Genomic DNA, 26,818 nt, shown 5'->3' with positions numbered 1-26,818 from the left:
TTACCTGTTGCTTTATCTTAGTCGTGTGTCTTGCTCCCCTCGGCGCCTGTCCTGGGACATGTTGCACGGTGCCCCTTGCTCTGGGGTGGCCACTGTGGTCGCCGCTGTCCATTCGGGAACCGCTGTAACGCTCTGCTCTTCTGACCCAGCATTCGAGGGGCCACGAGAACGGTGCACACAGATTCAGGCTGCAGAAGCAAGTCTTCGCGAACGACGAGAACAAGCCCCTGGTGAGTCGAACGAGCCCCCGCCGCCTTACGGAAATCTGAGCCCTTCCTCGGTGACAGACTTGGGCCTCGAGTTTCCTGCATGAGACCTGAGCCTGCCCCTGCGCGATTTCTTTGGGCAACAGGCTGGACTTACTTTAAGTCTGTAATCAAATTCGGAAGCGATGCCCTCATTCAACGGCTGTGCTCAGCGTTCAGTGTCCCAGGCGTGCTCCGCGTCAGGCCACGCCCTGAGCGGCAGTCACACCGTCCCCGCTGCTCTTGTGGACTCACATTCTGGGGGGGCGGGTGGGGGACACAGGGGAAACCAGCAGTTTCCTGCAGCAGCTAAATGCCAGGCACAGAGCCCGCCGAGACGGGTGAGCGGGCACTGGTTCAGGCCTCGTGTGGGGAGCCATCCCTAAGCAGGGGGCGTGGACAGAGCCGTGAAGGGGGGCGGGCCTGAGCGGACCTGGGCCAGGGGGTTCAGGGGCCACACAGGGAGGGCTGGCGAGTGAGGTGGGCCCAAGAGATAACGTAAAATCATCTCCTAGCCCTCTGCACTGCCACTCCCGTGTTACAGAGGAGGAAACTGAGGCACCGAGTGCTCAGCTGCCTGCCTGGTCCTCCTCAGAAGGGAAGCCTCGATGCAGCCGGTGGGCCTCCCCACTCCAGGATACTGCCAAGAACTTTCTCGTATGGCTCGGCTTCACTGACCACACTGAGCCACAGGGGCATTTTGGATTCGTTTTAGTCATTGAAAAAACAAGCTGTTTTCTTTTTCAATCAAACAGCTAGAAGGATACATGCTCCACGTGGGCTTCTTACTTTTCTTTACTGCCTAAGGAAGTTTATTTGTGGTGGCTGAGATAACGGAAAAGGGAAAAATGACGTCTTGCACGTCTTGGTTCTCAGAGTTGGGGGAAATGCCGCTGGAGTCCTGTAAACTCTCTACTCTCAGCTGAGTGTGCATGTCAACAATTGGGTGTGTTAGTTTGGGCCCCCAGAACAAGAATACCGCGGACTGGGCGGCTTAAACGACGCGCATTTTTCCCTCGCATTTCAAACAGTTGTTTCTGGAGGCTGGAAGTCCAGGATCAAGGCACCGGCAGGTCTGGGGTCTCGCAGACGCCTGCCTTCTCCCTGGATGCTCAGAGACAGAGCACAGGGAGAGACGCGGGCTCCCGGGGTGTCTTCTCACAAGGCGCTGATCCCATCGTGACCTCTCTGCCCACCACTCGGGGCTTGGGGTCCCACACGGGAATTTGGGAGGAACACATATAGTCGGTCCACCACCAGATGTTAACCGATGTCCAAATGGCCGTGACTCCCCTCTGGCTGTTACTGAAGACTCACCTTTTCCTCTGAGGCGAGACCCCCAGGCCGCGTGTTCTGGCAGCGTGCCACCCGGTACGGCTAACCACGTCTTCTGAGCGTAACTTCCCTCTTGCCTTCCGTTGACCAACATGTCACCAGAGAGACAGTGGCATGTTTAGAGGCCCTGGCGGGTCTTTTCAGCCCCGGCCACACCGCAGGCTGGCCTTGATGTGCCCGTGACCAGGCAGATTTTGGTCCCATGTCCCTTACGCGGCACCCATTGAAGTGGGGGGAGGGGGGGGGCTCTTGGGTCACCAGGCAGGATGTCCCTCCAGTTTGGCAGGACACCCTGTTGTCCCCTCTCCCAGAGTGACTGAGCTCAGATCCGCGGGGCCCAGAGTTGAGCAGCGCCCACCCCCTCATCACCTTCATCACCGTGGCGTCTGGGCCACGCGTGATTCTTAGCAACTTGGCGAGAAAAGACGTGAAGCCAGGGGCATGTGGGGAGGCGAGTTCGAACAAAGAGGGAGAGGCTCAGGCATCATGAGCCAGGTGGACCCTCTTCCATGGGGGTCTTTGTGATGCTCGGCTTGTGGCTGGCTGGTGGGAATTTGTCACTCTCGGCGGCCCACGTCACCGTCATCCTTGGCTTCTCTGAGGGTCTTTCTGGCCGTCCAGGGCTCAGCCAATGCTTAGCGCTGAGTGGGCGTTTTAATGCCAAAGGTGATTCCACGTGGCGCACCAGTGGGAATCCACACTCTCTGGGGGAGACCTTCCTCGGTGTGGCTTTGGGCAGCACAGGGCGTGCCATGGGCTTCGGTTTCTGTCGGGGCAGGATTGCACGCTTCCCCTCCGCCCGCCGTGTGTGCGCGTCTGTGTTCATTGCATGGAGCCCTTTTGCCCTCTGAGTCCTGAGCCTAGGAGCGGGCTGCCTTGGCTGAGGAAGCTCTGCCCCTGCTGGTGCCGTCAGATCCCCTGGGGCTCCTGGTGCCCGGCTTCCCATGTCCGGTCCGCCCGGTGGGTCTCTGGCTCTATAAGGAGGAGGGGGGTCTGTTTGTTGTGGGGTCTTTTTGTTTTTGTTTCTGTTTTTTACATTGAGGGAGAGAGAGAGAGAGCACAAGCAGGGGAAGAGCAGAGAAAAAGAGAGAGAGAGAGAGAGAGAGAGACTTTCAAGCAGGCTTTCATGCTCAGTGAGGGGCCTCGCTTGGGCCTCGATCCCACAACCCTGGAATTAAAACCTGAGCCAAAATCAAGAGTCAGACGCTCAAGGGACTGAACCACTCAGGTGCCCACCCCCTGATTTGTCTTACAAAACCCACCAGGACTTCCCTTTTTCCCTCTGTCTCCTCCAGACACTGCCAAGGACTGGAATTTGGTAGGTAGGAACCCCCAGGCTGTGCATAAACATGAGCGGGTGTGGGCAGGAGGCCCTTCCCAACAAAGACCAAGCTTGCTTAGATAAAGAGCTGAGGGGCTGAATCCAAGACTTTTCTCCAGCCCAGCGGGCAATCCGGACACGCTTTACAGAACCAGGAAGCTCTGTGACCAGGCAGGTTTCTGTGTACAATTCCTGCTCTGAGTTAGAGGCGCTCTTCTCTTGGCTGAGCAGGGTCTGTTCCCTCCATGTTTTCTCTTTATCTGGCTGAATCTCATCCACTGGTGAGTCTGTTTTCGTGTTTACAAAACACCTGTCCTAGACCTGAAACGATAAAAATGCTAGACGAGAACACAGGCGGTAATGTCCCTAATGTTGGCCACAGCAACTCCTTTGTAGCTGTGTCTCCGGAGGCAAGGGAAACATAAGTGAAAATAAACCATTGGGATTTCATCAAGAAAAAGCTTCTGCACAGCAAAGGAAACTGTCAAAACTAAAAGGCAACCTACCGAATGGGAGAAGATATTTGCAAATGACATACCTGAGAGAGGACTAGTATCTAAAATATATAAAGAACTTATACAGCTTAACACCTAAAAAACAAATCCAAGTAAAAAATGGGCAGAAGATATGAACAGACATAAAGAAGACATCCAGACAGCCAACAGACACACGAACAGATGCTCAACATTACTTATCATGGAGGAAATGCAAATCAAACCCACAACGTGGTATCACCTCACACCTGTCAGAACCGCTGAAATCAACACAAGAAACAACAGGCGCTGGCCAAGGTGGAGAAAAAGGAACCTTCGTGCACTGTTGGTGGGAATGCAGACTGGTGCAGCCGTTCTGGAACAGCGTTGTGGCGCTTCCTCAAAAAGTTAAGAGTAGAACTACCTACCCTGTGACTCCGCGATCACACGACTGGGCATTTCCCCAAAAAATACAAAAACACTAATTCAGAAGGATACATGCACCCCTATGTTTATAGCAGCATTATTTACAACAGCCAAGACACGGACGCAGCCTAAGTGTCCATGAACCAAAGAACGGATAAAGAAGATGCGGTGCATTATATACAACGGAATGTTACTCAGCCATAGAAGAGGATGAAATCTTGCCATTTGCAATGACGTGGGTGGAGCTAGAGAGTATTATACCAAGAGAAAGAAGTCGGTCAGAGAAAGACGGATACCATAGGATTTCACTCATGTAGAATTTAAGAAACAAGACAAATGAGCAAAGGGAAAAAAACAGAAAGACAAACCAAAAAATGGACTTTTTTTCATTTTTAAATAGGCTCCACACCCGGCATGGAGCCCCGTGTGGAACCCAGGGTGGAGCTTGAACTCACGACTGTGAGATCAATAGTCAGATGCTTAGGGTGCCTGGGTAGCTCAGTCAGCTAAGCATCTGCCTCTTGATTTCAGTTCGGGTCATGATTCATTCTCTCTCTCTCTCTCTCTCTCTCTCTCTCTCTCTCTCAAAAATAAAATTAAAAAAAGAGTCGGATGCTTAACCAACTGAGCCACCCAGGCATCCCAAGAAACAGACTCTTAACTATAGAGAACAAACTGATGGTCACCAGAGGGGAGGTGGATGGGGGTGGGGGGATGGGGGACACCGGTGATGGGGATTGACGAGGACACTTACTGTGATGAGCACCGAGTGTCGTGTGGGAGTGTTTAGTTACCACATTGTACACCTGAAGCTGATATCACACTGTGTTCGTGATACTGGAGTTAAAATTTTACATACAGTATCTTATTAAGAGAGTATAGTAACTGTATCGACAGCTACACATAGGTATTAACTCATCTGAAAATCTTTATTTTCTCCTATAAAATTTTTTCATACATTTTCTAATTTAGGGTCTTCATTCCATTCGTTAGCAAGTGTTTTACATCTTTTATTCAAAGAAGCAGTTTCGGGGCACCTGGGCAGCTCAGTTGATTAAGCATCCATCCGACTTCGGCTCAGGTCATGATCTCACAGTCCGTGAGTTCGAGCCCCACATCGGGCTGTGTGCTGACAGCTCAGAGCCTGGAGCCTGCTTCCGATTCTGTGTCTCCCTCTCTCTCTCTGCCCCTCCCCCGTTCATGCTCTGTCTCTGTCTGTCTCAAAAATAAATAAACGTTAAAAAAAATTTTTTTAAATTAAAAAAAAATAAATACGCATTTTTTTAAATTTTAGAGGAAGAAGCAGTTTAATGAGATCTATGAGATTATATAGGTTTGGGGAGAGTCTTCATGAAATTGGTGACACCACACGCTGTGGGACTGATTCCTGTGTGTATAATCCACACCTGAAAATTCAGAATTAAAAAAAAAACAACCTGTCCAGCTTTCGGCCTTGACTGCACACCGACTCACCCGCGGCCTGCCCCCCGAGATTGCGGTGACTGGCCTGGGGAAGAGCCTGAGCGCTGCAGCCCCTCCGAGCCCCGAGTCTGCAGCGTGTAGTTGCTGTTGATGTGGCCTCCTAAACTGGACAGCCAGCATCATTCAGGAGAGAGACGCGTATTCAGCACAGACTCAGACAGAAGTCTTCTGTGTCCGTATGCTGTTGTGGGACCGTGGTTGGGAAGATGTGCGGTCACACCGGGGGTTGTCATCCCCAGTCGGAAACATCAGATTGTACGCTTACACGTGAGTGTGTTCGTCCCCAGGCCACGCGGGGCCGGAAGCCAGCCTCCAGGAGGTGTGGATCTTGGGCCGTCCCAAGGCGAAGGGCCGAGGGCGAGGCGCAGGGCTCCCGGCGGACGTGGGACTGTCCCCCACGGGGACTGTCCCCACCCCCACCCCCGGTCTTCCAGTTTCTGTGTTTCACTGGAAGAGAATCCCAAATATCCAACTTGCACAGGTTATAGCGAGGGAAACGTGACAAAACCGTTCGACTTTGTGGAAAGTGTTCATGCACAGAAACGCTGCTTTGGAAGTCTTTGCAGTTCATGGTTCACTCATGAAGAGTGTCATTAGGTCATCCCGGCCCTGGCTGGGCCCCCATCCCCGAACGGGGGAGCACTGTTCTTTGCTTTCGTGAAGGCACACTTTGTCCTGCAGGAATGTCCAGAAGCGGGATTCACAGGATATTGGAAGTGGTTTATGAATTTTAAAATAATGCAATCTCTGGTAACACGCCTGCGTCCAGTGTGAGCTCTTTAGAAAACACAGGGCCGTGTGAAGAATTTTTGACCCCTCCCTAGAAATTACATGCAATTCTGTCACCCGGCAGTAACCATTGTCAGCTTAGAAGTTAGCTGCTCTTCCCCCATCATTAGATCCCGCCAGTTACCCCGATAGAGAAACATAGGTACGTGTTCAGTGTTCCTTAAGATCATAATGAAAACGCAGTTCGGAATGTTCTGTTACTCAATGTGACATAAGTGTCAAAACCTCACAAGCTGTTGGTTTGTTTTTACCGCTGCTGCCAGATTATGTTGTTTTGGTGGGTGCGCTTTACCCGTTTCTCCCAACGGGGGCGTGGCGTTCACTGTATCGTATTCTTCCGCCTTTCCGACTGTCTTTCACGGGCAGAATCCTAGATTGCCGGGCCCAAGGATTTTGTGTGTTTGTAGCGTTTTGTAAAGGCTGCCCCCGAGACCTGGCGGGGCAGCGGCTGCCCTAGGACTTGCGGCCTCACTTCAGCCAGATGCCTGCTAACCCCTCATGTCTCTTTTCTTCCCAACGGGCTTCACCGCCAGGACCCCGAGATCCAGTGCCTACTGCTGTCAGACGGAAAGCACCCGGTCCATCAGAGCCACGTCGTCGTCCTCCCGGCTGATGGTGGGGGCAGCATGGCCGCCATCAGCTTCACAGGGGCCTTGAGAATCCCCGTGAGTACGCGTGCCTGGGAAGGGTTTCGGAAAGGGCTGCTTTCGCCTGCTGTGAAGAGAACTGGCCTGTGGATCAAGCTTTAAACAAAGTCCGTGGTTCTATAATCCGGGGGTTAGAAATCTACAGCGTAAACCAGAAGCCGCCAACAGGTGGTCTTGGGTCTGAGTGAGGCGCAGGGTCGGCCTCACACCCGGTGCCTGAAAGGTGTCAAGTTAGTTGCCTCCGAGTAGACGTTGACCCGCTTCCTGGACGAGTAGGGCTTCCCGTCCCCCCTTGGAAAACCAGAAAGTCTGGCTTCGGCAGGGCCTGAAGCCCCTCCTGGCTCAGCCCCTCCCTGGCCCCGAAGACCCTGACCGAGAGCCCCGGGGAGGCACTATCCCCAACTTCCGCTCTGTGATGTGAGTGGGCCCGCCCCATTTTCTCTACCCTCTGAAGTGCTTTTAGGAGAACACACCTAGTCCGCGTGAGCCACATGTGCTACTGGGGAAGGGGTGAGGGGGAGGGCGAGCCGGGGGGAGGGCAAGAAGCCACCCCAGGACGCACAGCTGCGGTGTGCAGCCTGTGCACCTGTTTGGGGTTTAAAGCTCAGGTGCGCTGGTCCGCGGGGAGGCGGCGGGCCCTGGCTCCAGACTGACGGGCGTGCGTGGCACCTGCCGGCGGGCGCAGCAGTACGTGATCAGGGCTTGAAGGAGGCCCGGGGAGAAGTGATCCCAGATGGGCGGGGGAGGGGTGCAGGGGTGCGATTTCTTGTGGGTTTAGACTTTTCTTGCATTAAAGTCCTGGGCTCCCTCAGCAGAGGATCCGGGGAGCTCGCAGAGACACAGGGGAGATGTGTTCTTCTAACGTGGCGAGCCGCGGTGGGTGGGGACGGCAGAGCCGGGGCAGAAGCAGGTGCGGAGGGGAGACAGCAGACCCTGCCCACGCAGGGAACGATGTCCAGGCCCTCGCTGCTGCCAGACCTCGTGGACCACACCTGGAAACGTCTGGGCTCCTGCCCTCGGGTGTGACGGGCTGCTGCAGATTTCACGCCCAGACCGCACCCTCGTGGGCCCTCAGCGAGAGAGGGCAGGGGGAACACGGGTCCAGAGGCCCTTTCGTGACTGGGTGAGGCTGGTCTCCAGCCAGTGGGGAACGTTGAAGCCCAGGCTGGGACTCCAGAGTCACCAGAATGTGGGTGGCCTGTAGGAGATGCCGGTTTAAAAAAAAAAAAAAAGTTACCTTTAAAATTTTGTTGTGAATAACAAGCAACTTTTCTGTGGCGCCTTATGGTCCAGATGCTGGGCTGAGGGTGGGGCAGGGTGCCACGGTCACATAGGAAATGTGGCATTGTGGACGGAGCAGCCTCAGAACTCCGGCCTACTTGACCCTGGCCCAGCTGCGGACGCCCTGGGCGTCCCGGGCAAGTTGACAACCACTCTGAGCCCCCACTTCCCCATCTGCGAATCGGGCTCAGCACCTGGTGTAGATCTTGCCTCACGTTCTGAGGATTTCATGAGACCATTTGTTCTGTAGTGAGTGCCATGCCAGGCGCCTGGTAAGCATGAGGCCGGTCACACGCACGTCCTCATTATTGGGTCGCCGCTGTGAGACCCTGACTCTTTTAATCTCGAAATCACATCACTTGGGAGCTGTGTCCTCCGCCCAGTTTTGGGGGGTGTTCCCGCACACACCCCGCATGCTGCCTTAGGGTTACCCCTTCTCTCACCCAGATTTCCCAGTGATACCCTGAATTACTGTCTCAAAATGCCACCTCTTTCTAAAAGTGGACCTAAACTCGAGCAGGTGTCTCCCCTTAGCTGTCAGGCCGCAGACCTTGGTTTCCTCGGGGAGGCCTACCTCTCTCTTCCAGGTGACTTCCCAGCACCCCCGGTGTGTTGAGCACGGGCAGGGTGCGGGCGACCGTGCATGCGTGCGGCAGGGGGAAGGCTGTTCAGTGTGGGGCGGCTGCCGTGTCCTTTGCAGTGGATTCCGGTCCGGGGAGAGAGAGCGCTGGGTGCGCGGTGACGAGATGGCCCCTCCAGGCACGCTGTTGGAGAGCGCCTCTCACCGCTAGTTCCCAGAGCCGTGCGGCGTGGTAGTCGTGTCTTAGGCGGTCTGGGCACGCCCTGTGGGAGTGGCCGCGGGCCCATGCGCTGACCCCCCTCCCTGCTCCCCCATCCCCAGGCGGCACCCTGCCCTATAGGTCCCGCATCCTCTCTCCCTGCAGCGTCTGCAGCTGCCCAGGCCAGAGATGCCAGCCGATGGCATGGGAACAAAGTCATTCATAATTCTGTCGCACGTGTAAGTCAACCTGCAGAGTACACATTGGGGTAAACACCGGCTCTCTGTCTCCCGTTCAGGGTGTGATCGAGTTCTCTCTGTGTTTGCTGTTTGCAAAGCTGGTCAGCTACACCTTCCTGTTTTGGCTCCCACTCTACATCACCAGTGTGGGTGAGTGTGTGCGGCTGGAAACACAGACGTTAAGTTCACGCAGGGCCTTGACCGGCGCCCCTCTCGTGCGCTGGCTTCCGCGGTCTCAGAAGGAAAGGGTACCCGTGGGGCCCGAGGATTTGAGACGTGCTTTTGAACCACACAACGTGTGATTAGAGAAACGTATAGACAAAAAGAATTCGGGTACGAAAGTTCCGTGGCCGTAATAACCTTGATGGGGCTTAAAGGGCCCACGTTATAGCCCAGCTGCAGCTGCCAATTCCACGGGGCTCTAACTATCTGGGGCGGCCTGCGTTTAAATTTAGTCTGCCTGGAACTTCACGTCACAGCCGCGGCGCGGGGAGGAGGCCTTGGGGATTGAGATAATAAAGGCTGACTAATCCGACCTGGAAATGGCTGCTTGGGGAAGAGCTCTAGTTTTAGGGACAGCTGACAGCTTGTCTTGGGTTCCTGAAGTCCAGCCACGGCCGAAGCTGTACATGTGACGGAACCCACAGCTCCGTGGCACCGTCACCCTCCCTGTGCTGCGTGTGACCACAGTTCTTAAAGGAGCCTTGAGTGCGGGGGCTGCAGACATGGCCGAAAGGGCACGGGGACCGTCAGAGGGGCCGGGGGACAGGGCTTGCAAGGGTCCCCGGGAGATGCAGGCTCTGGGGAGTGTGGCAGCGAGGGGAGATGTGGAATCCGGGGGTTCACAGAGTACAGACCGCTGTCAGGGAGGAAGAGCTTTCTCTGCCCTTCAAGGTCCTTGTGGCTGGGCTGAGAGTCAAACTGACACGAGACACATGAGCAGGAGGAAATCAAATGGAGTTTGGTGCCTACGGGGAATCCACAAAGACGTGGACATTCCAGAGACAGTCAGGCAACAGGAGGCCAGTGGGACGTCCTGGGCCCGGGAGGGGGTGGGCTCTGGGGCTCCCGAAGGGGGAGGACGCTAGCAGGAAGGGGAGAGGAGGTGTTTGGAGACAGCGTCCGCCCCGCTGTGCAGACCAGGCCCTCAGGTGCAGAGGAGCGTCTGTGAGAGCTCGCTTGCTGCTCGGGCTCTGCCTTCCAGCGCGAATGTAGGCAGTTGTGGGCGAGGTGAGGAACGTTCCCGAATCTGCCGGGCTTCGATTGCTTTCAACTCAAAATAGTCTTCAGGTCAAAGTGGCCCTTCTTGGGGCTGCCTGCCCTGGGCCCCCGCACCACATACTCCCCACGGCCACAAGGTCCAGCAGACGTGGCTGTGAGCCCGGGGCAGGAGGGCTGAGTTTCAGAGGGACAGCAGGTGAGGCAGTAAGGGGACCGCCACGTTATGGGGGACAGAGTCTGGGAAGGAGGGAAGGCAGTTGCTCCCTGTCAAGCAACCCCCTCTCCATTAGGGTGGGAAAGCCGCACGCGGTGTAGACCGGAGACCCCCCTCTCCATTAGGGCGGGCAAGCCGCACGCAGTGTAGACTGGAGGGACCCTCCCCCCATTAGGGCGGGCAAGCCGCACGTGGTGTAGACCGGAGACCCCCCTCCATTAGGGCAGGCAAACCATATTCAGTGTAGACAGGAGACCCCCTCTCCATTAGGGTGGGAAAGCCGCACGCGGTGTAGACCGGAGACCCCCCTCTCCATTAGGGCGGGCAAGCCATACTCAGTGTAGACTGGAGACCCCCATTAGGGCAGGCAAGCCGCACGCTGTGTAGACAGACGTCATACCTTCTTTCTTCCTTTGTTCCCCCATGATTGCAGAAGGGGTGACACTTTTAGGACTCCAGTCACGAATTGCTGGCTTTTCCAGGCTGAGTGATTAGAAGAAGCTAAGTCCCTTGGATGTATGTGCCTTGAGGACACCAGGAAAGGCTGGACTCGACTGATGGTCCCACATGCGTCCCAAGCCCGTTCCTCCTGCACTGGCCAACCTCAATCCCCTTGGAGCCCAGCATGGCTCCCTCCCCGTTGTCTGAGGAGTTCCTCGGGGTCCGCCGAGTGTCCCAGCGTGCGCCCAGGTGCCGGAGCCTCTGTGCCAGGCAGTTCTTGCACCTTCGGGGCTGCGCCTAACCTGTGGCTACCCCAGGGACGGACACTGGACAGAGGGGTGGGAGTTAGGCCGAGCCACGCGGATCCTCCTATTCCGGCGAAGAGCGTTTCGCTTTCATCCCTCCTGTGCGTCTCCCCACGTAGCAGCCTCTGCTGTTTTTCCTTTACCCCAAGTTCACCCCTAACTGCTGCTTGGCTCAGGTCATGCCTAGGAGACAGGAGCGCCACGCACGGTCTTACTTTGCTGTGACTTGCTCACGGGGACACTTGTCGTTTTGTTAGATCACCTTGATGCCAGACAAGCCGGGGAGCTCTCCACCCTGTTTGACGTGGGCGGGATCTTCGGTGAGTCCCTCCCTCCCTGTCGCACGTGGACGGAAACTTGGATGGTGGCATTTGGACGCCTGCGTCCGTGTTCCCTCTGAGTTGACTTCCTATCGGGAGGAGCACGCATTCCCCAAACCGTCAGATCACCCAAGTGGACGTATGGCCGTCACTCTGGGAGGACAGTCCCGCTCGGGGAGGGACGGGGACGTGGCTAAGGGCGAGGGTGGACAGGGACGTGGAGAGGGAGATTATTCTCTCCTCACTGCCGTCTTGCATATTCCACTCTCTCTCCGCGGGATCTTGCCCCGGGGACCCAAGCACCCCCTCTGCGTTGCAGGTGGGATCCTGGCGGGCGTGATCTCAGATCGACTGGAGAAGCGGGCCTCCACCTGTGGCCTGATGCTTCTGCTTGCGGCCCCCACGGTGAGCCGGACCCCCATCCCACCCCACCCCCCGCCCCGTCTGGACCCCAAGCCTCCAGGAGCAGCTGCCTCCCCCCTCCCCCCCACCTACACACACCGTCACCTCCAGCCCAGGCTCAGCCCCATTCGTGACTCATGGTTTCTGGATACTGGCCGTGGCCTCAGAAACCCCTCAGCGTGTCCCCCCACTGAGCCTGCCAAGCCTCCTTCCCCAGATGTCTCCCCTGCCCTCTGCACGTTGCTGGGCCACTCTCTTCATTCATCCCTGGCTCCCCTTTGGGTGCTCCCTCCCCTGGCCCTGGCCCCTCCCCCACAGGCTCCTGCTCAGCCTCTAGGGTCCCCCACCTCCCCAGGCAGCAGCAACCCTGCCTATGGTAGTGCTGGCTTCCACTGCTTTCAACGCATTTGGTGACAATGACCTAGGGCAGGTCACCTTCCCTTTGTGTGCCTGTCTCTATTGTCACAACAATAGTACCGTCACTCATCGGCCTGCACGGCACATACCTGCCCGCCTGCCACTCGGCTGGGCCGTGTCCGGCGTCTCAGGGCCTGGATGCTGCCTGACACAGACCCGCAGAGAACCTCACTGAGAAAACGTCAGTGTGGCCCCGTGGCCCCTGCCTCAGGACCCCCTCAGCAGGTGCACCCGTATAGGCAGACGGCCCGAGGCAGGGACGGTCGGACTGAGGCGTGGATCCCAGGGAGAGCTGCCCCAAGCCGTGTGCCCGGCCCTGGGAGCTCAGCGGGAGGCGCCATCAGAGCCCGCATGTGGGGACAGGGCACCAGGCTTCACAGCGCCTGGCGAGGGCCGCAGGGCCCCCGCTCCTTCTTAGGGGCCCCCTCTCTGGTCGGCTGAGAACCGCCGGCCCGGGCAGCATCCGGCTACGCAGTGACCGGTTGTCCCCCTGGTTTTACACCGTTCACAGCTCTACATGTTCTCCACCATCAGCAGAATGGGCCTAGAAGCCACGATAGGTGAGTCCCCACGGCCTTTCTTCTTGTCTTCTGTGTGCGGTTTTTGTCCACACGGCTTGATGAAGCAGAGCAACAAATTAGCGTGGAGGCATTCGGCTGGTGTAAACGGAGCCTGTGGGGTGGCCCAGATAGTCCCAGGTCCCTCGTGGGGGGGGGGGGGGGCTCCTGCCCCAGGAGTGAGGCCTGCCGTCCGCAGGCTTGAGAACAAGCGTGGGAGAGCATGGGCCACCCACTCCAGGGCCGCGAGGAGGCACTCTGAGAAGCCACGTGTCCCCCCGGAAGGCAGAGGCAGGGCTCCACCCCGAGACCTGCACCCCAGCAGGTGAGGACAGGCCAGAGCCCGGCAGGGGCCAGACTCCCAGCTGCCCTCCGCCAGCTGCCTTTCTGAGAGCGGGTGCAGGACGCCGGAGGACCATTCTTTACTTCCTGCAAGCCGTACCATCAGATATGGCTCTGACACTTGGGAAGGATTTTTTTAAATGTTTATTTATTTTCAGAGGAGAGAGAGAGAGCAGGGACAGAGAGAGAAGGGGGAGAGAGAGAAGGGGGAGAGAATCCCAAGCAGGCTCTGCACTGTCAGCACAGGGCCGGATGAGGGGCTCGAACTCATGAACTGTGAGATCATGACCTGAGCAGAACCAGACGTTTCACCAACTAAGCCACCCAGGTGCCCCTCTTTTTTTTTTTTTAAGTTTTTAAATTTATTTTTAGAGAGAGCGTGTGTGTGCGCAAGCAGGGGAGGGGCAGAGAGAGAGGGAGAGCATCCCACACGGGCTCTGCACTGTCAGCACAGAGCCTAACTCAGGGCTCAGTCTCGAAAACCGTGAGATCACGCCCTGAGCCGAAATCAAGAGTCAGATGCTTAACCGGCTGAGCCACCCAGGCGCCCTGGTAAATATCTTTTCTGTCTTAAGCAGCCAGCAGTGGTGATCGGGAGGGAGGCAGGCTGTGTGTGATCCCATTAGAAGTCATCCAGAAGTCAGATTGCTGACACGAGGAGCTGTGGGTTTCCCGTGACCCACTGGTCCAGAAGCTTCTGCACAGAGGAGTGGTAACCAGTGGCTAATTTGGAAAAGTGAGCCTGGAGGATGGTTTAGAAAGCATGCCCTTTAGAAGTAAGCACGTTACCCTGCCCGTGGGAGCTCGGTGGCTCTGGGTGTCCGGGTGTCCCTCGGGGGCAGCCGTCCACAGCTGCGGGCACAGAGAGAGACAGACAGACACCCTCTCACTGCAAAGCAGGCCAAGGCTGGGGTTAGCGCCAGCCGGCACTGACCACAGGGAGCATTCGCACACCCCCGGCACATCCGTACTCGGGACACCGGGCTTCTGGTCCCTCCAGGCTGTCAGCAGTCGCCACCAGTTGAGGGTCGAGGAAACGGAGCAGCAGGTCCTGTGATTGAGACTTACAGGCGTACGTGGGGCAGGTTTAAAGGAAGAAGCTCACCACCTGGCCCCAGTAGTCGGCAGTCACCGCGCCCCAGGCGTGCGGGCCTCCTTCCCAGCACCCGCCCACATCGCGCTCAGGCCAGACCCGCGTGTGACACCAGGGCGCTCGCCCGGGGGCTGCCGAGACCGTGGGGGCTCTCCCAGAGGGCACCGTTCCGCTGCTGAATCCCTCCTTCTGGTTTCTGGTTCCCACAGCCATGCTGCTGCTCAGCGGGGCCCTGGTCAGCGGGCCGTACGCCCTGATCACGACCGCCGTGTCCGCCGACCTGGTGAGTGGCCGCGGTCTCGGCGCAGGGCGGGGGCGGGTGCTGGTCAGAGACGGTCTCTGTTAGTAAAACGGTGTCTTTAGAGACGGGGCTTTTTGCCCGTGACTGATACCTACGCTTCTGAGAGTCTCCTGAAGCAGATACAGGGAGGTGCTGCCCCCGTTCCATCAACGAGGGTGTCGAGCGAGTTTAAGAGGCCCGTCTGAGGCCCAAGGTCAGAAGGCAGCAGTCCGGCTGGCTCGATCCTCTGTGCTACCCTTGCTTAACCCCGGGGACTGGTGACCATGCACCCCTGAGCCCGCCCCCCGGGGCCCAGATCTGAGGTGCACTGGGGTCGGCCCCTCCTTTCACCCGGCCCCCTGTGCCTGGCCCTCTGCTAGTCTCCGCAGAGCCAATCCGGACGGGGACCTGAGCCCCAGAGGACCTGTTCCAGAGAGGAAGCAAGCCCGCGTTCACGCACGCGGCGAGAAATGCCAGTGCCGTGGAGAGGGGGGAGCCACCTGGGCCTTAGAGTCCACAGGAACAACTCACCTGTCCTTCCTGGAGGGAGGGGGCTGCTGACAAGGTGACCTCGGACTCCTGATCATGCCCGTAGAGACCCAGTGGGGGCGGGTCACCCTCATGTGCCTGACACGAGGGACATTCCACACTGTCCGTAGCGGGCACCAACACCCACACCAAGATACAAGATCCTCTTTAAAAAGTTGTTTCTTAAATAAACGGGAGAGAAGAGACAAATCCCCCGCAGACAAGAGTTTCTGTGGATACCCTGTCCTCCGAGAGGGGAGCGCCCTCTCTGTCCTTAGGTGCGGGCTGTGCATGGTGACGTCATAGCTACAGGGAGGGACCTGACAGACGGCCCCGCCAGGGGACCAAGGTCAGTGCCAACAGTGACAGGGCGCGTGACGGCCTGCACCCTGGACACGTGTTGTGAAGATGTCACTTCACCTCTGAGACCACCCTCCCCAAACCCACTCCCAGACTCCTCAGGAGGGAAACGTCCCGCACACGCCAGCAGAGGGCACTTTGCTGTCGGGGTCAGAACCCAGGAAGGTGGGCCGAATTGCCGGGCAGGAGGAGCCCTGGGAGGCGTGACGGCTGAGTCATGTGGTGTCCCACACAGAACGAGGTCAAAGGAGACGTTAGATGAAAGTGCTTGGGTTAGGTAAACATAACGCATCAGTGTTGGGCTCCTGACTGTGGCAGCGACAGCAAGCCATATAAGGCGGTGACCCAGGGAAAGCGGGCACAGGGCACGCGGCCCATGTGCCATCTTGGCAAAACTAACGTGCACCCAAGACTTTTCTCAAGCAAAACCATAAGCGGCAACCCAGAAGTGGCCTGTAGACTCATGGGCAGGATGGCCGGCCTTCTGGGCGTCTGGCCCGGTGAACCCTCTCCCACGGGCCCCTGAGGCCCCTGGAACTTTCCTGTCTCCGGTGACCCTGCTTCTCTTCTGCATTTCTGTCCAGTCCTCGTAGAGTCAGACCCGGAGCTCACCAGCCACTCGCTCCTTCTCCTTCTTGGAGGCCATGGCAGGCCCCCCGAGGGCACGGACCCCATGCCCAGGCGGACCCCATGCCCGCCCCCTTCCCCTCCTCTCCCGTGTCTGCCTGACACTCACCCTGCCCATCGGCTCAGAGCGCTGTCCTCGGCCCCTCAGGCCCTTCCGCTCCTGGGACAACCAGAGGCCCCATCGGGTCAGCAGAGAGAGGCAGAGGAAGGGCTCTGGGGAGTCCCACCAGGCGGCAGGCCCTCCAACATCAGGCCCCCCTTTGTGCTCCTGCCTGCATGGGGCACAGATGCTGGGAGGGGCCACAGCAGACCAGTAACAGTCACCTGCTCTGTGGGATCAGAGGAAGGACAGAGCAGGGACTCCAGACTCCAGAAAACATGGGTTATGGGTGATTATCACTTTGTGTGTGTGCTTTATTTATATATTGCTGTGCACACGCTCACAAGCATCTGTTTTTACAGGCTTTGGTTTGTGTCATTTTAGGTTTCCAGGCACTTTTTTCCCCCAATCAGTTACTTTTCTTTTACTGTCCTCGGTTTGTGCTCCCCCCTCCCCCCAGCCTTGTATGTATTGCTTTTTGAAAACCAAAGCTCCTCTCAGTTTGTCATTTAGGACTTGGTGACTGTCACACTGGTGTCTTGGGTCCTGCCCTCTTCCCCATCCTTCCTGGCATTTGCCATTACCCGGGTTGGGTTTTAGGTACTGCAGAGCCACCGGCACGTGTCACAGAAGGCCCCTCGCGGGAACATGGACGTGGGCGTTGATGCTGGCCCCCCTCCGGGGTAGGGACAAGTCTGTGTCCTTCTTTCCCACGTTGGCAGGTGTGGTGTGCTGAGTAAAATAGTTGCTGATTGAAGAATTCTGAGAGTTCTCTCAACCAGAATGTGTTTGGACAGATATCTCTGATGGTGTCTTACTGTTGAAAACCCTTAAACTTTGTGTATTTTTCCAAAGTAAGTTTGGATCGGACTAGATTTTAGATTTTTCTGATGGAAAACGCCCCACATTTTGAATTGCTTAGAAAATTGGGTAAATTGTCGTAAGGAGGGGCAGGCTGGTTTCTCACTGATGCGGCTGAGATGGGCCTCACATCTGTTTTTCCCTCTCGTCTAGGGCACGCACAAAAGTCTCAAAGGAAACTCCCACGCCCTCGCCACCGTGACCGCCATCATTGACGGGACCGGGTCTGTAGGTGAGTGGTTATGTTTAGGGCTAAGAAGTTAATTGTGGTCATAGGGGAAACCACATTGTCCCATCCTAGTTAACAGATGCCAAGAATTCCAAGGGTCTGGATAATACTAGTATTGGCTGGCCTTTTTTGGGTTTTTTTTGTTGTTGGGTTTTTTTACTGCACGAAACACTCTTTACAGTATTGTTATAATGCTTATTCTAAAAGAAAGATTATTTTTCAAGAATCCTTCAAAGATTATTTTTTAGTTAGGTGATGTAATGATGCTGATAAAAATTTTTTTTTAATAATCTCAGTTAATTTCACAAAGAGAACTTAATCCAAAATTTCATCCAAATACGTAAGACCTACACAAAGTCTTGACAAAATGGAGAATGTCTCTCTTGTCGTAAAGGTGGTACTTACTTAAAATTAAAAAATATTAACTTTTTAAAATAAATTATTGGGGCGCCTGGCTGGCTCAGTCAGTTAAGCAAACAACTTTGGTTCAGGTCATGATCTCACAGCTCGTGAGTTCGAGCCCCACATCAGGCTCTGTGCTGACAGCTTAGAGCCTGGAGCCTGCTTCGGATTCTGTGTCTCCCTCTCTTTCTCTCTGCCCCTCCCTTGGTCTCTCTCTCTCGCTCTCAAAAATAAACGTTAAGGGGCGCCTGGGTGGTGCAGTCGGTTAAGCGTCCGACTTCAGCCAGGTCACGATCTCGCGGTCCGTGAGTTCGAGCCCCGCGTCAGGCTCTGGGCTGATGGCTCAGAGCCTGGAGCCTGTTTCCGATTCTGTGTCTCCTTCTCTCTCTGCCCCTCCCCCGTTCATGCTCTGTCTCTCTCTGTCCCAAAAATAAATAAACGTTGAAAAAAAAATTAAAAAAAAAAAAAAAAAACGTTAAAAAATTTTAAAAATAAATACGTAAAAATAAATAAAAATTACTAATAATTTTTACTAATGGAAAAATATGGTATTTATAATCACTTAAAGCTCAGTTAGTATTTCAGCAAAGGTGTGAATTTATGTTAATAATTTATTGCAAAAACCAGCTAAGGGCATTTTGATTAATTTTGTTACCACGGAGTTCAGATCATTGCCGTTGACAAGTTTGGATCATTTAACGAGAAAAGAGGCTCTAACAGTTACCATTAGAGTTACCGTGAAAAAGTGATCTTTTCTAAAATGCCCACCTCACAAGCCCATAGGCTGTAGGAACGGTCTAAGGTGCGGGTCATGGGTAGGAGGGTAAGTCTAGGGTCAAGGGCACGCACGTCAGAGCGACGATTCGCTGTGGCACGACCATAACGTCCGAGGTGCGTTACGTTACAGAATTTCCACAACCAGATTTTTAAAATTGCGAGTAGAAGAAAGTAATTCCAAAATACGATGTTCAGATCAATTTCAGTATTCAGAAGGTTCAGTCCCCGTTCAGAAACAGATAAATGGTATATATTTATCAGTGAGTTAGGACGAGTAATAAAGGATCGGCCAGCCTTTTTCAAATACGAGCAGGTCAAAAACACGTGCGGACCCAGGGGAAGGGGGGTGCGGGCGCCATCTGTCCGCCCTGGTCGGACGGCTCCAGAGGAAACACGGGCCCGTGACTGGCTGGAAGTGGTTTCCCTCTGTGTGAACAAACACGTACTCAGCTTTTCACCCAGGCCAGCCGTCGGCACACCGCGGCCTCTGGGCCACTGGCCTCCTGACTTTACCGCTGCCATTTGGAGACGGACAGAATCCGAATTAAATGCACGTGGCAGGAAAACTAGTAGGTGCCCACGCGTAAGAGATCGAGGTGTTGGCGGCCTCGTTACAGTTCTGGAAGAGCATTCCGTAGCACGCTCTGGGGGACAGAGGGGCTGCAAGATGCGTGGGTCCTGCGCTCAGACACGGGCAGGTGCGAACCATGAAGCCTGTTCTTACCCACAAGTCAGAAGGCTGACGGCAGCGTTCTTGACCTCTCTCCGCCTTCGTGCAGGGAGCACGCGCTCTGTGATGGATGGCTCCCTGCCAGGGACCCTGCAGCCTCCTGAACGGGCCCGCCCTGCTCCAGGCGCTGCCCTCCTGCGCTGGTCCCTCGCTGGATGCGGGAAGCTGACGCTCAGGAGCTTGGCTGGCGACGCCCGCGGCCACCCTGGAAGATCCTGGGTCGCATCCTGCTGTCACCTGCCGCCCCAGGCACCCGAAGCAGGGGGACTGAGAGAGAGAGGGCAAGCTGGGTGGGGAGGGGCATCTGGGCATCTGGGACGGTCTCGTGGCAGTAAAGCCGAGCTCTTGCCAGACAAAGGCAGCTCAGTAGAAGCACAGTTGCACCTGCCCCCGGGGGCCGCCCCTCTGTGTGGCTGTGGGAGGTTTCCCTCCTGGTGGTGCCCGCGGGCATGGGTGCTAGCTGCATAGAAACAGCCACCGTCCTGTCCTGGGCGCCCACTGCTGTCTCACTAAGGCAGAATCTGAAGTCCTCCCCACCACTCTCTGCAGCCATACGGCCTCCCTGCGGCTGCTCTCAGACACCAGCGTGTCCCCGTGCGGGGCCTTTGCACGAGCTGTGCCCCGTGCTGGAGGAGCTCCCCTTGGGGAACCTCATGTCTGTGCCCTGTGCCCTGGGAGTCTTTGCTCAGGAGTAACACCACCCTTTCAGTGAGACGTCTCGGCCTGTGTGGAACGTGGACCCTTGTCACCCGCACTCTGAAACACGGACCCTTGTCACCCTTCACTCTGAAACGCGAACCCTTGTCACCCACACTCTGGAAGGAGGGCCGTCGTCACCCGCACTCTGAAACGCGGACCCTCGTCACCCGCACTCTGGAAGGTGGACCCTTGTCACCCGCACTCTGGAAGGAGGGCTGTTGTCACCCACACTCTGGAAGGAGGACCCTTGTCACCCGCACTCTGAAACACGGACCCTTGTCACCTGCACTCTGAAACGCGGACCCTTGTCACCCACACTCTGGAAGGAGGACCCTCGTCACCCTCAGCCAGGGCCCCTCTACCCTGGCGTCTTCTCCGCAGCACCTTCCACCTGCCTGCCTCATGCCGTCCCCTCACCCTCCGCCTCAATGGAAGCTGCCCGAGGACAGGAAGTCGCTTCACTCCCTGCCGTACTGTCAGCACGGAGACGGTGCCTGGAGCACAGTAGTCACTCAGTGAACGGGTGGAAAATGAATTGCCTGGCGGCTCCCACACCCAGAATCCCACACGGGGCCAGGCCGCCTCCTGTTGGGGGTGCTGACTTCACAGGGGAGGGGCCGGGTCGGAGAGGCCTGCACGGTTCAGCAGGACAGGGCCGCCCGCCCCTGGGTCACAGGAGCCCCGGTCCCTGCTCCAGCCGCCTTCCCAGGGCCCCCCGCAGCTCGCTTCCCGCAGCAGGTTCTGCTAGTTCTAAGATGCACGGGGCAACGTGGCCGTTGTGAGGGGGCCACGCTTGAGCCTCTGTTGCTCCCCAAAGTCATACCTGTCCCGTATTTGGATCATGAGGTGACTTTGAATTTGCTGGGCAGTGTCCGTGGTCACCCCTGTGGTGTTTAAACCGAGACAGTTCCCCTTCGGGGAACGCGGGGACGCGTCCAGGAAAGGGGGGGGCGCTGTGCCCAGGGCGGTCGTCTGCAGGGCAGCACGGTCTGCCCACATGGAGCAGGTCCCCCGCTGTCCCCACTCCCATGGCCCGCGAGAGACTTCCCAGGGCCTGGAGGACATGCTCGGCCAGAAGTCGGGACGCTTCTGGGCTGAGCTCAGTCACATGAGCCGTGTGACTTGGAACCACCTTCTGTGCCTTCTGTCCCCAGAGGACGGTCCACGAATCCGTCCAGCTGCCACCGTGAAGCCGTGTCTTGAGGCTAACTTGCAGCTCTGCCAGAAGGGTCAACAGCTCTTCTGCAGCAGAGGATGGCAGTTTACCAGGACGGAGAGGTGAACTAGGTGAAAAACACATCTTTCTTGGTTTTCTTCTCAAAACAAGAGGGAGCAGAAGTGCCGAGAGTGGAATGTGTGCATCGGGGAGCCCCCAGGAGAGACACCAGGGCACAGCTCTAAGCGCGTTCTCCCCCACAAAGGACGGCCGAGGGCAAGCAGACCGGCTCGACCTCGCCACTAACGGGCGGGGTGCACCGGCCACGGGGCCCTGGTGCCTCAACCCCCACGGCACCTGCAGTGCTGTTCGCTCCCGGCCCGCGGGCCCAGGAAGTGGCCATGGCGGAGCAAGCCGCGCCCCCGCCCTTCTCTCTCCCCTCAAGTGCCGCCCGCTAGACAGAAGAAAGAAAGGCTTGAGTGGAAACACACACAGTTCAGCAAAAAACCCCGTTCACAGAGCGCTCACCCTGATGCGTCCACGCCGAGCCGTAAATACTGGTTTGGACGGGGGCAAAGCTCAGCGAATAGTAACTAGGCCGATGTCTTCTCACAGCTCACCGTGGCCCCGTGGTTCCGGTGACACGGTTTATGTGCCTGGTGCGTTCCCAGGGCTTAGAGTCGCCTCCCCGTGGGGCGCAAGCCCTTGTTCCTCTGTGTTTCACACACGGCGACTGCACAGCGCCCCAAGTTTCCGCCTGCTAAGTTTGATTTTATCAGAGTAACACTTGATGCAACTGTTGAGGCCAGGTAGCCTCACGGGCCGATTATGACGTGGGACGCGGGTCCCTGTGCCCCCGCCAGCTCCCTCCTCGTAGATGCAGCCTCGTCGGCTCTTCCCTGTGGTCTGAGCTGCGTACGGGCCTACACGCTTCTCCGTCCCTCGGCCCGACACTGCTGTCTTCCTGCGAAGAAGGCCGGGGCTCGGCTCTCACCCCCTCCCCAGCCCCCTCAGTCGACACCGCTCCTTGGGTCGCAGCACTCACTCTAGGCCGAGAAGTGAGCTTTTCGTGGTTATGCTTGCTCCCTGGCTTCCCCCCGTCAGCCGAGAGGGGCCACCGGCCACAGCGCTCCCACGCCTTGTCCCGCAGCCGCTTCCGCCACGTTCCCGCGTTGGACCCATCTCCCGGCTTCCGTGTCTGCTCCTCTTTAGTGGAGACCTCCAGTGGCTTCCTGAGCAGTAGCCCACGGGAAGCGGAGCCTGAGGGCTGGGAGTCCGTGCAGTCTGGATTCTGCTGCAGCCTGTGGATACGAATCCCGGGCTAAAACTCCTTCTTCAGGATTCCAGTGTCTTGTAGCTTCCATGGTCTCTGTTGAGAAGTCTGTTGTCCCCCCCCCCCCCCCCGGCCCAGCCTGCTTCCCCCCAAAACCTCTGGGCACGCTTCTTTATCTCTGGTGCCTTTCTTTGTCCCCTGTGCCCCGGGCACCCGGCGACTCACCTGCCTGGAGACACGTGCCCTTCCTCACGCATTTCCCTTACCGCTGTCTGTCTTTAAGTCCTGGAAAACTGATGCGTCAGGTATTAACACTTGTGGGCTGATCCTTGCATTTTTTCTTTTTTTCCTTTCTTCCTGTCGTTTTCTCTTTTCTCTGCTTTCTCAGAGATGTTCTTGACTTTCCTTTCCAGTCTTCGTTTTGGTTGTCATCATGTTAACATTCGTTAGTTCTCACTTCTTGGATGCAGCGTTTATTAGACTGAATCGTGAAGTGTTGCTGCTGGTTTTGTGAGAATGTCATGTGGCTCAACTCGATTTTCTGTCGCTTATCTGAAGGTATTACAATTTCCTGGGAATTTTCTCCTCCCCAGTTTGTTTCTTTCCTCCCGGTTCCCCTCCTTCCGACTTGTTTGCTCTCACCTTGGAGCTGTCCTCAGACACAGGTGAGCTGGGCTGGCCCATCGTCTATTTGTATTTAAGGATGAGCCACCGAGCACTTGCTAGAAGCCCTTTCCACACGGAATGATGCATCAACCACCGGTCTTCGTGGTCATGGGATCCAACTAGAATCTGGAGGCAGAGACTCCCCAGTGCCCGCCGGGGTGTGGGCCTGCGGCCAGCACTCCCATCATTGTCGGGGAGGGTGGGCACCTGCTCAGTGGAAGTGAAATGTACATATACGTCCATACTTTATATATATGCATACTTTTCCCCAAACCACTTAGGAGCAAATTGCGGAAGGCTGCCCCTTTCCCAGGAACTGTGTATTCAGTGTGCATTCCCTGAAGGCAAAAGATCCCCTGACGTAACCACAGTGCCCCATCATCAACTGAGGAAGTTAACACTGACACGGTCTTAGCATCTACAAACCTTACTCATATTTCCCCAATGACACATCTCCTAACCAAAGCGTATCTGAGATCGTGCATTAGATTCAGATTTCATTAATAAAGGCTTCAATTGGGATTGTTGGATCCAAAGAATGAGCGTGTTAAGGTCAATACATATTTTTAGATTTGCTTCCAGAAAGAGGCCATGCCCGTCGCGTCCTCACCAGGACTGAGCATGAGCGAGCCTTTCCCCCCACCAGTCTGGGAGGTGGGGATGAGATTGTGCTGTTCAGCGTGTTTTTCTTTAACTGTGAGGGAGGCGTCGAGCACCGGGCTGTGTGCTCGCTGGACCTGGGTGTGTCGGATAGTCGCCTTCCAGCGTTTTCCTCACCCGGCTCCTGTGTGCGCTTGCCCCCCTCCAGGAGCCGCGCTGGGCCCCCTGCTGGCTGGGCTCCTCTCCCCGTCTGGATGGAACAACGTGTTCTACATGTTGATGGTTGCAGACGCCTGTGCCTTACTGGTAAGTCTCTGTGGCTGTCGTCCCAACACGGTGACGCTCTTCCCGACGGAAGTGCGGTCCTCAGGAAGGCCTGGCCCGTGACAGACCCTAGCTTTCCCGAGTGCTCGCGATCCGAGGCCTTCCCCTTTCTGGTCTGAACAAATGTCAGAGCAGAAGCCGGCCTGCCACTCTGCAGCTTTAGGCGGGATGGTGGGGAGGCAGAGAGCAGGGGCTCCCTGCGTGGGATCCCAGCCCCGTCCTCTGCCGAGTGTGTGTGCACCTGGGGCAGGTGACTTGGCCTCTCTGTTCTGCAGCTCCCACGTTGGTTAAACAGGCATAATAATGGCACCCCAAGACAGGGTCATCGAGGGGACTTGGAGGAGACGGCAGGCCGAAACCCATGTCCCACGTGGTGACCTCCGTCGCCCCAGTGCTCCTCCTGCGCCCTGCAGCCCCGGGGAAAGCGGCCTGACTCTCGGGGCCCAAAGGGCTGGGAAAGAAGGAGCAGAGGCTGTGGGTGCCGGCCCCCGGCTTCCGTCTGCGGCCCCTGCAGGACAGAGAGGCCGGGCACCGGCCAGAAGCGGCCCGTGCTCACCCGAGTGGCTTAGCGTGCGCTCAACCTGCAGCCGCCCTGCGCACGGGGGTCCCCGACCTGCAGCCACGTGCCTCCTCTCGCTTCCCCAGAAAAACCCCCGAGGTTGATCCCTGTAAGGGTGAGTCGAGGATTTGGAAATATCAGCTCTGAGAGTTCTGTATTTTCATTCCAGGGCCGTTACACAGCCCCCCATGTCGTAGAGGATCCGGGGCCAGCTTTCAACTCGGGAGCCTGTTAGGTTTTTAAGAGGCTCTTCCTCAAAGCATTTGTTTTTGTAAATGCCCGAGGGCTTTAGTTAAGTCCCAGATCATTTCAACTAAGTGGCCTCCAGACTTCCATCATCATGGCTGGTTAGAGACTGAAGACTGTCCCTCAGCAATGCGGGGGAACACACATTATGCGTCCTTTTTTTTTTTTTCAATGTTTATTTATTTTTGGGACAGAGAGAGACAGAGCACGAATTGGGGAGGGGCAGAGAGAGAGGGAGACACAGAATCAGAAACAGGCTCCAGTCTCTGAGCCATCAGCCCAGAGCCTGACGCGGGGCTCAAACCCACGGACCGCGAGATTGTGACCTGGCTGAAGTCGGACGCTTAACCGACTGCGCCACCCAGGCGCCCCTATGCGTCCTTTTAAATGCACAGCCAACCCCGTGGAAAGGAAGGGTATCCTCGGGACGGGACCCAGAATGTCGAAGCGGCATAGACAAGTACCCGGGCTAGAGCAGCGGGAATCGGGGGGGCGGCTGGTTCTGCCCCCTGGGGAGCAGATGTGGGGCTTCAGGCCCGCATGAGTGGGGCAGGAGGCCAGGACCCTCAGTGGGCTGGGCTCCAGCGAGCACGTGGGTCCAAGAGACAAGGATCTGTGTCCACCTCAGCCTGTTCACCAGGTTGGAGGGGGCTAGTCGTCCCTGAGGATTTTTAGCCACGGACCTGCCTATGGTAAGCTTAGATTTTTGAACTTAGGTAAATACACATAATGTGTACCCAAAAATTGAGTAAAATTGGTCTGGAACCGTGACACGCCTGGTTCTTGGGCAGAAGCAACCCTAAAACCATTTGCAAGGGGCAAACCTCAACCCGCTGCCCGGATCCCCACTGCTAACGCCCGGCAGAGAGGAGCCTGAAATTAGGAAACGGTCCACCGCGACTGAGGTGACAGACGCGACAAACGGCAGAGTCAGACCCCCCAAGATTGCAGATAACATGGTTATCAGATAGACGTAGCAGTACTGAAGACGTCCGAGAAGGACGTGGGTTCACGAGCAAAGAAGGGGAGCCCGTGGAGCGCACGCGGAAGCCGTGGCCGCCGCCAGGGATGAAGCACAGAACGGAGCCCCGGGGAGGAATCTAGAGACGGGGCCGAGCACAGTCGAAGACGGAACAGCCGACAGCTTCAGGGCCCAGAAGGCGGGGCTGCGCGGCCGACAAGAGGGGCGAGCGCACTCGTGCAAACGTGACCGTGAGCGGCCCGCCGTCACCGGGCAGCGCTGGGGTTGCGGGCCAGATGGCACGTGTGGCGCGTCGGAATTCAGAAAGGACAGAGAACAGGATGTGAGAGTAGTAGACAGGCAAGTGGTGACCGGAAGCAAGCTGGACCAGCCAGGCCAGGTGAGACCCAAACCGAAGAGCGGGAGGAGTCCGCAGGCGGCCTAAACACCAGACAGACGTCTTCTCTCCGCGGGTCAGGAGGCCTGTCCCACCCCCCAAGTCTGAGGCTGGAACCCCAGCACCCAGCAGGTCAGGTCACCCTGTGGGGTCAGACCTGGGGGCACGTGTGCAGAGCCCGGTGGCCATGCTGTCACACCCATGGGCTGACCCCCGCCGACCCGGGCCAGGGGGCTCCAGGCGTCTGGGCAGGCACTTAGAGCAGGCAGGCCTCCCTGGGCTTGCCCGCAGACACGGCTCTCCGTCACATGCGACACTGTGACCTTTTTAAAAAAAATGTTTTTTTAATCTTTACTTTTGAGAGGGAGAGAGAGAAACAGAGCACGAGCAGGGGAGGGGCAGGGAGAGAGGGAGACACAGAAGCCGAGGCAGTTTCCAGGATCCGAGCTATCAGCACAGAGCCCGATGCGGGGCTCGAACCCGTGAACCGTGAGACCGTGACCTGAGCCGAAATCGGATGCTTCACCGACTGAGCCGCCCAGGTCCTCCCCCCACCCTCCCCCCTCCCCGCAAGAGTGTGACCTTTGTCCTTCAGGTTCGTTACTACTGTCGGCGGTGTTTCATTGTTTCATGCCACCTTAAACGCTCGCCATTTCCTTCCCTTTTCCCTTCGTGTCCGGGATCTGCTTTGGATGATGGCGGGTCTTCTGCGAA

General features: G+C 56.9%; 1 protein-coding gene across 6 annotated transcripts in view; it reads left to right on the top strand.

Moving 5' to 3' along the window:
* SLC37A1 (solute carrier family 37 member 1) overlaps nucleotides 1–26,818 on the top strand; it is a 78,403-nt gene that overhangs the window by 49,041 nt on the left and 2,544 nt on the right. For all 6 annotated transcript variants that reach the window (XM_043593531.1, XM_043593530.1, XM_043593532.1 and 3 more), the window contains 9 exons: nucleotides 150–230; nucleotides 6,605–6,736; nucleotides 9,077–9,167; nucleotides 11,456–11,518; nucleotides 11,838–11,923; nucleotides 12,849–12,897; nucleotides 14,539–14,612; nucleotides 17,239–17,317; nucleotides 23,826–23,923. In XM_043593531.1, coding sequence (XP_043449466.1) covers nucleotides 150–230; nucleotides 6,605–6,736; nucleotides 9,077–9,167; nucleotides 11,456–11,518; nucleotides 11,838–11,923; nucleotides 12,849–12,897; nucleotides 14,539–14,612; nucleotides 17,239–17,317; nucleotides 23,826–23,923 — 753 coding nt within the window. The remainder of the gene's footprint in view (nucleotides 1–149; nucleotides 231–6,604; nucleotides 6,737–9,076; nucleotides 9,168–11,455; nucleotides 11,519–11,837; nucleotides 11,924–12,848; nucleotides 12,898–14,538; nucleotides 14,613–17,238; nucleotides 17,318–23,825; nucleotides 23,924–26,818) is intronic.

The sequence above is a fragment of the Prionailurus bengalensis genome, chromosome C2 (genome assembly GCF_016509475.1).
Source record: "Prionailurus bengalensis isolate Pbe53 chromosome C2, Fcat_Pben_1.1_paternal_pri, whole genome shotgun sequence".
Lineage (NCBI taxonomy): Eukaryota > Metazoa > Chordata > Mammalia > Carnivora > Felidae > Prionailurus > Prionailurus bengalensis.
Note: the sequence above shows the minus strand (reverse complement) of the source record. Positions and strands in the feature narration are given on the sequence as shown.